The sequence below is a fragment of the Mastomys coucha genome, unplaced genomic scaffold (genome assembly GCF_008632895.1).
Source record: "Mastomys coucha isolate ucsf_1 unplaced genomic scaffold, UCSF_Mcou_1 pScaffold6, whole genome shotgun sequence".
Taxonomy (NCBI): domain Eukaryota; kingdom Metazoa; phylum Chordata; class Mammalia; order Rodentia; family Muridae; genus Mastomys; species Mastomys coucha.
In genome coordinates, this window is record NW_022196912.1 from 26,660,812 (window position 1) to 26,669,155 (window position 8,344).

The 8,344-nt window shown below is 42.0% G+C and overlaps 1 protein-coding gene across 8 annotated transcripts in view; it reads right to left on the reverse strand.

Annotated features, from left to right (window-relative positions):
* Positions 1–223: 223 nt before the first annotated feature.
* Positions 224–8,344, reverse strand: part of Ncoa1 (nuclear receptor coactivator 1) — a 208,920-nt gene continuing 200,799 nt past the window's right edge. For 2 of the 8 annotated variants that reach the window (XM_031355730.1, XM_031355732.1), the window contains 2 exons: positions 6,397–6,486; positions 2,316–2,603 (listed from right to left, as the gene is read on the reverse strand). In XM_031355730.1, the coding sequence (XP_031211590.1) occupies positions 2,433–2,603; positions 6,397–6,486 (261 nt within the window). In that variant the 3' untranslated portion in view covers positions 2,316–2,432. Of the gene's footprint in view, positions 2,604–2,688; positions 2,744–6,396; positions 6,487–8,344 lie in introns of all 8 variants that reach the window. The other 6 variants (XM_031355737.1, XM_031355735.1, XM_031355738.1 and 3 more) reach the window with 6 other exon arrangements.

The following is an 8,344-nucleotide window of genomic DNA, read 5'->3' on the forward strand; positions in this document are numbered from 1 at the left end:
GTTCACTCAGAAGACCAATGCCCGTTAAGTCAGCCCCCAGTCACAGCTTCACTTTGCTCTCATCAAAATTTTCAGGACTGGTTCATATTAGAGTAACTTTAAAGATTTCTGGCTTGAGGATCATTTCTTTTTATTAACCTTTAGTATTTGAAGTCATCCGTGATTTGGTAATCTTTCTATGTGTTCCCTCCCCTCCACAGCGCATAAATGAAGAGGCAGCCCATGAGGTTGTTAAACAAATTCTATTCAGTAGCTGGAAAAGTCAATTTCCTGCGGAATGACAGGAATTACATAGAAGCAAGCAATTTTATTTTCCTCAAATGTAGCAATAATTTTAATCTGTACATACATAAAACAAACAGTGCAATTATAAAACCTTGAAGGTGACATGCATACTTTAAGGTGCAGTGGGGATGGGGGAGGACATTAGCATCTCCAACTTTCCTTACTGATGTTCTTTTCTAGGTCCTTACTCAAAAGCGCCAAGTCAGGAAAATTCATCTGGAATGCTGAAATTAAAGGTGAACTTCCTGAAGTCTGCACGTTTATTATCACAAACAAAATGGAAACGACCTCCTAGAGCAGTTTGGTAGGAACTAGAGTAACATGGCTGGGCTTTCAAGCTGGAAATGAATGAGATCAGGGATGCATTTTCTGAAAAACTAAAAAAGATAATGTCTGTAACTGAGGGTCCTATTTCTGTTTCATAGTTGCTACCACATGAGCCCTTCCACCATTTTCAAAGTTCTGTAGTTTCTGAGTAGATGCTGTTCAGTGGAGTTGTTTGTACCAGGGGTGGTGAGATGCAGAAGGAAGGACCTGGGGAAATGGCTTCTTCCTTGAAGTCTTGAGTCCATGCTCCTCATCTGCATTGGTTCTATGGCCTTTTCTCTGCCGTGTGAGCAGAGGTAGCTGGTGCAGAAGGTCAGTGTTGCCGTCCACAGGCCCGGGGATGCTGGGCAAGGTTAGCATGGGGTCTCCCTTAGCCTCTCTGGCCATGCCTTGCTCAAGCTCGCCCGGGCTGGAGCACAACTGCTAGCACTAGATTCAGTTCGCTGGCTCCTTTCTCGGGGCCAGGATGAGATGGGATGGGATGTGGCAGAGTAACAAGACAAGGGGGTAACATGGTACCAGTTAGTCTCGGAGCAGAACAGAGAAACACATTTGCACTGATGGAAATTCAAATTCCCAAAGTTATTCTGAGACAAAAAAAAAAAGAGATTTTCTTTGAGCACTGATTTCCCTTCATACAAGCGGCCTGTGTACTTTGATCAGCTGAGCCTGGCCACTCTGAGATGGTCTCCTCTAGCTCAGCTAGAATAGCTCTTTTCCAGCGGTGCCACCTTGATGAGACCTAAAGTAAATCCATACATGGCTTCACAGTTACTGGGATAATGAAATTACCAGCCAAATGTAATTGTAATTCAATCAACATTATATTTCACACGCAAATTTAGAAAAGCCAAGAGGATGAAAAAAAAAAGCATAAAATTAAACAGAACAAAATCAATTTCTACAAGAAATCAAAATATATTTACAGTGAGATTTTAGGAAAAAAAAGCTACTCGGATCATAAACTTAATTTTATTTTAAATAACTTTAGCTACCTTGCTGTTAATAGAGTAAAAGTAGAAAGAACAGGCTGCCTTCCCTGCAGACTTAATCAGAAAATTGTATCTACAATAATTGATAGAACTCGGTTCTTGTCCTTCACCCATCTCATCAAAAATTATTGCATTTTCCCCCAAACTGCATTTTTGGATTCCTTGGTGAATATACTCATTTCATCCTCTTTCCTGGAGGCATCTTGGTTTAAATCCATCTCTATAAAAAGGAGAAGGGGTACATATGTAGACACAAAATATTCTCTTGATGCCAACAGACACAGAGTTGCTTGAAGAAGCTGATTGTACACACAAGCTGCCTGGGGTCGGGGCGGGTCAGGGAGGCTGTTGGTGGGAGGAGCATGATAGCCTTTGGTGGACAGACAGGTAAAACCCCACAGGCTCTTCTTCCAGGGCTGGGACAGGGCTGAGCCGGTGAGGCAGGGCTTTGTCTTCTCCTCCGAACTTGTTATTTTGGTTTCCCTCCAAAAGCCTTCATCCAGATAAGAAGCCAATGACTGATTATAAAAATAAGAATAATTAACTTTTGGCTCAAGAAATAAGATTGTCCAACTGTTCTGCCTTGTTATTCTTTTCAATATCCAAGGCCTTTACAAAGAAGGAAACAAAAACACCACCTCTCAATCTCCCAACAAAAGTGAACTTTTTTTCTTTTTTTTTTCTTTTTCTTTTTCTTTTTTTTGCTCCAAATGCTACGACCTGAAGAATGGCTGCAGATTGAGATATCAAAAATCTCAGAAAAATATATAATATATTTGTATAACTCTGCATGTCTATTATTTAAATTTCACATTCCTTTAAAAGTGGTTACTCCGTCAGTAGCTGCTGAAGGAGGCTCTTCTGCTGGGCCTGGGGGGTCTGTGGTCCTGATGTGGGCTTTTGAGTTCCCAGTGGACCAGGCTGGTTCAGGTAAGGGTCCCCGCCTACCAGATTCACTGTACACTGGACGTCAGCAAACACCTGAACCTGCTGCACCTGCTGGAACACAAATAAAAGATGTGTTGAGACAGAAGGGCCTGCCCCCCCGGCTTATGAGTGGGTACTACGTGAAGTGGAAACTCACTAGAGCTCCTCTAGTCTGTAGTCACCACAGAGAAGAACTCTTCTGTCTTCTTGTCCTACAAAAAGAAAATCGCTGCACTCATTTTGCTCAGGGTTCTGGAAAGTTCACACTTAAAATAAAACCAAAACTGGACTGGTCACGCCTCCTACAAGGTTGCCATGTGGACTCAAAGTGTCTTCTCTACTACTGTCAGGGCCGGGGAAGCCCAGCTTCAGAGTGTGGGGACACAGGGGTGGGTTTTAAAAATCACATGCTAATTGGAAAACTAGCTCCAAAGCATTCTATGGATGACTTTAATAGGGGAAAATTTTTTTATGTCACTGAGAAATAAGGGCTTTAACTGAATATTAGCAAAATAAGGTGAGCACACTCTGCACCACACTGGCACCACTGCGGGTCACATCTAGATGGTTAGTTAGTAATCTGTACACAGCTCCTTCACTGACTTAAGATTTACAACACAGAGCAGCACAGAAATTTTGCCTTTGATTTTTTCCCTCACAGACAATTTACTTAAACACACAAGCCAAAAAAAAAAAAAAAAACCACACACACACAAAAAACATCATTTGAGAACAATGTAATTTTCCCTTTATTTCTAGAAGTATATACTATAATAAATTAATGCATTCCTCAAAATGTCTAAATGTACATAGTTCTGGCATCTCCTATTAGAAAACAAAGCCAGTATTAGTCTTTCCCCACTAGCCTTATTAAAACATTTTCTATAGAACTGATTAACAGGCCACACTTCTGAATGCTCTAGGTGACAAATAGAAATGCTTTCTAAGGTAGCTTAGTGACTAAAACTTTCAGCAAATGTACCTCATATTTAATAGGTTAGTGATTCCTTATTTTGGTCATTTATCACTAATGCATGCTAGTCACATTCAACTTTTCTGAAAATGTTCTATCCTAAATGGAATATAAGCTGTTTCTATTACCCACACTGCTCAACTGGCCAGTGTCCCATCATCAAGTCTGTGTCAGGCTAGCCTGTGGCCCCTTATTCTTACTCCCTTTGTGTGCCCCTTGACTCCCTCTCCAGGAGACAGACAGCCATGGAGCCCTTCAGTGTCTGCTCAGTTAGGTCAGCATCCCTCCTTCCCCATCAGCCTTGGTCCCCAGCATCTCAGAATTGGTTCCTGGCTCTGCTGAGCTCTCTCTCATGAGCCCATCACCATCATCTTTGGACCATTTCCAGTGCTGCTTCCTTCCCGCATTGGGCTCTTGTAGCTACTGTTCCCATTCTTTTTCTTCTGGAAACCCACAGGGCCTTCTCTTCTCACAGCAACCTCCCAGCCCACTTCCTGCTTCTCCACTCCATGTTCCTCTCCTCTTCTCTGTCTGGCCTCATACAGCTGAACTGTGGCATTCCCTTCATCTTCTCCTTTTCTGTATACCAACCTGTATGCCACCATTCCTGTGATTTCTATAGTTCTGTCTCACTCACTTTCCAGTTTCTGTTTGGCGAACACAGAACAAGGGACTAAGAAGACATCATGATGGGCTATAATGGATGAAGACTATCCCACTGGACCTTCATGTGAGCACAAACAATGATGCCTTTCCATTTTCAAATCAACACAGAAAATTTTATGTTCATTTCTTTCTAAGGATGAAATATTGGAGCAGAACATCATAGGTTATTTTCTTCCCTAAATATTTTAAAGCAATCTTGATAAAAAGAAAGGAACCACAAAATAAACTAGAAAGAAAATCCTGCTTCTTTATAAGGATTATTTTTAAAGAGTGTATAAAAATTATAGAGATTAAGTCTGATTTCAAACTTTTATGAGGCTGCCTGAGACCTTTAAATGACTGTGCCTGCACAGGCGGGTACAGGCTGACTGAAGGAGGGAGCTGGAGACATGCTGGGGAGAGGGAGAATCCAGCACCAGACTCCATGAGTTCACTGTACACTTTTTACTTAATTCAAGCACTGTCTGATGACTCTAGAACCTTAAAACTTGCTTGTGAGTCATTTGTCATGCTGCCTGGGACATGCTTCTATGAGGGTGACTTTGAACATCTAGTGAATGAAAACTGCCCTCCATTTTTCATCACAAAATGCCTGTTCTTTATCTCCCAGGGCTTAGATGAAGGCTCAGCCTCTGGACACAGCCTCCTGACTCACTTTTCTATTCCAAACCCCAACAGACCTTCCTTTACCTCTTCTAGTCAAGGAGAAAGACAAACTAGTGTGCTATCAGTCATCTTCTTCAGGGATCACTTTGTCACCAGGAATGAGCTCAGATTCCTTCATTCCTTTACTCAATATTCAACTCATCTAGAAATGTGACACCATCTACTCTGCCTGTATTGATTCCTGTGACTGACACTCTTTCTCCCTCCCCCTCCCTCCTCCCTCCCTCCTTCCCCCTCAGGTCTGTCTGTCTGTCTTAAAGTCTTAAGACAAGGTTTCTCAATTTAGTCCTGGCTATCCTGGAACTCACTCTGTAGACCAGGCTGGCCTTAAACTCACAGATCTGCCTGCCTCTGCCTTCCGAGTGCTGGGATTAAAGGTGCATGCCACCACTGCCTACTGATTCCCATGATTTCTTATCACAAACTTTTTATTCTTAATGGCAGTGGCTTCCTATAACTATATGACTATATAACTAACTATTTCCTGCCTCTGGATCCCAACAACTGTCACTCTTTTCTTCTTCATGTGGCCTGAGGACTGCTGTTCAAGCCTAGCTTAGTCCATCTCCCGTGTAAATGTCCTCTGACCATCTTAGCTTTATTTACTGATTTTTTTTTTCGGTACTGGGATGGAACCCAGAGCCTTCTGTGAGGTAGACAAGTGTCCTACTACTGAGATGTATGTCATCCCTATTTCTCCTTTCTGTGAAAGTTTGGGTTTTGTTATTTATAGCATACATTTGGTAGTCTACCTTCTTTGGTTACACAACAATTTATGTGCATGATTCTGTGTGCTGCATTTTTAACAGGTCCCAAGAAGACTTTGGTAGTGGGAGAATCTCTCTAGCTTTGTGAATAATGCACATAGCTAAAGGTTCTCAGGGTCCGTTTCTCCGTCTGTGAAGGGAAGGAGCACTACAGCCTCCACAGTCACAATGGAAGGTTAAATGAGATAAAGCCCATGGGGCCCGGCAAGTCATAAACTTTACAGTGACGATGTAGGTATTTCTATGTCTCTGTCTAGCCTGATGCTTATGTTAATATTAAGAGACTGAAGACTAAATCAGTTGCCAAAGTGAATTAGCTCTGCCCCCAAATTTAGAAAAGAGACCGTCTTGCTCTTTTGTGCTGTTTAGAAGCACCCTGCTAGGGAGGCACAGTGCAGAGCAGACACTGCTTTATCTCAACGTACTGAAATATTCTGAGATCTTTGATTACAGCATTTTAGAACACTGGTTTGCAGAGTTTGTATCACTGATGAGTGGCCACATCTGTGATTCCACTATCTGACCTGGGAACTAAGTTAAATCCTTTGCAGCTTATCTCATTTAACCTTCTTAGCACCCAGTAAGCAAGCGTCTTGGCAGCTCTGCAGTCATACGAAGCTCAAGAGAGGGCTTTAAATCCCATAGTGCCATGGCTGGGAAGGAAAGAACCAGGGAGCACACCCACATCTGACTTCCAGGGTTCAGCTCTTAACCATATGCCATGTGACGTCCTCCATGTATCCAGAGTGATTGCATCTGCCAGCTCTGCACTAGGATTTTCTTTCTTACTGACCTGGTTTCCATCTGCGTCTGTTTTGAGAAGGTCAGTGGATGAGAGCTGGTTGCAGTAGAGGCCTGTGTGTCTCAGTGCTGGATCATTCATCTATTAAGGACAAACAAAAGACCAAATTTTCAGCTAGTTGTTTAAGCTGAAAACCACATTCTTTAATAAGATAGACAGAAAAGTTCTAGGAGGACTGCCAACTGAACAGCCATCTATCACACTGCCATGAGCTCCTTTGTGGGTGGGGACTACGAGGAACTTCTAGATATGCTGGTGCTGCTCTCTTGCTGACTAGGTGGCAGCCTGGAATGCTTGGCTTGTGAGAATCAATGAGTTGTATACTTTTCTGTATATTCTAATAATTGGTATGAATAAAAACCAAATTCTTTTTTTCTGTCTCTTTTTCCTTGACTTGCTCTCTCTCTCTCTCTCTTCTCACACATGGATACACACTCAAGCTGATTTACCACCTCAGGTAAGAATCAGTAACAAAGGCTGGAGAGATGGTGAGCTACTCTCAAAGAGGACCTTAGTTTGTTTTTTAAGCACCCATATCAGGTGGCTCAACTCATCTATAACTCTAGTTCCAGGGCTAGAGTTATATCCCTGCCTTTGACTTCTGCAGACAATTGCACTTATATGTGGGTGCACATACCCACATGAATGCATACACCTGAACACACACCCTCATGCATACACACACACACACACACACACACTCTTAATAAAATAAATCTAAAAAATGTCAGTAGCAAAGATCATATTTATACCACAATCTGAATTCACACACACACACACACAAAACCCCTCAAAACTAAACCAAACCAAACTAACCAAATAACTGCCTCCCTCCCCATAGATATGGATAGAGTATGAAACAAAGGCATTTTGAGATACCAAAGGCAATGCAGAGCTCTGTATCTCTGAGATCTGGAAAACTATTGGGAATTCACTACTGTAGCAATTTTCTAGTCTACAGTTGAGTAGGCTCCTTGAGTTTAGAAGCTATTGGAATTCATGGGGCAGAATATCAAAGAAGAAAAGTTCAAAGAGACAGGTGTGAAAATGTGCAAGGTCCTCTGGTCTGTGGCTCACAGTGTAGAGGAAAGAGATGCCTGAATAAATAACATGGGATAATCCCAAAGCCCATATAGCGCTGGGACCAGGTCTCTATCTCAACAGCCAGAGTGGAAGAATGCCAGATTCATGAGGTAGCAGGAAATACAGTGGAGCCTTACTACTAAGGCAAAAGTGCATATAGAATAAGTACTGCTGTATGCCAAATAAAAAGTTAAGACCTGAAAGAATCAAATTGCTTCAAGGGAACCTAAATGCTTCCCATAACAAAGATCATAAATACTTGTAAGAAGATAGATGGTACATTTCATAGTCTTATGTTCAACAAAAAAAATTACCAGTCACGTAAAGAACAGAGAATTATGAGCCATAATGAAAAAGAAATCCAATGAACTGAAATCAGTTCCAAGACAGTTTACGTGATAGGACTTGCCAGGTGGGGATTTAAGATAGTTGTTTTCCATATGTTCAAGAAGCAAGAAGAACTCTTACTTTGCCACTGCCTACTCCTATAAAGGTAAAGGCTTGGAAAGCTCAAGATTCAGTTTCTCCTAGAACCCACAGCCATGCCTAAGGAGGGCATTGCTGGGAGAGGTGTAGTGTATTTTAACCCTGACTGCAGGACGGACTGAAGGCTGCCCTGAAGACAGCTATGGTGGCCTAGCACTTGAGTTGTGAAGTTCCTAAAGCCTTTCAAGCACCAAGCCCATCTTTGTGCACTTACCAAACCAACCTAACTAAGGTTAATGGCAACAAGAAACTACCCCTAGTGGGTAAGCTTCTGTAAAACTGATGGAGGGAAAACCCTGTAAAATGGTTGCTATAGCTGGACAGTGGTTAAGACTTGTGGCAAAGATTCTTTTTTTTTTTTTTTTTTTTT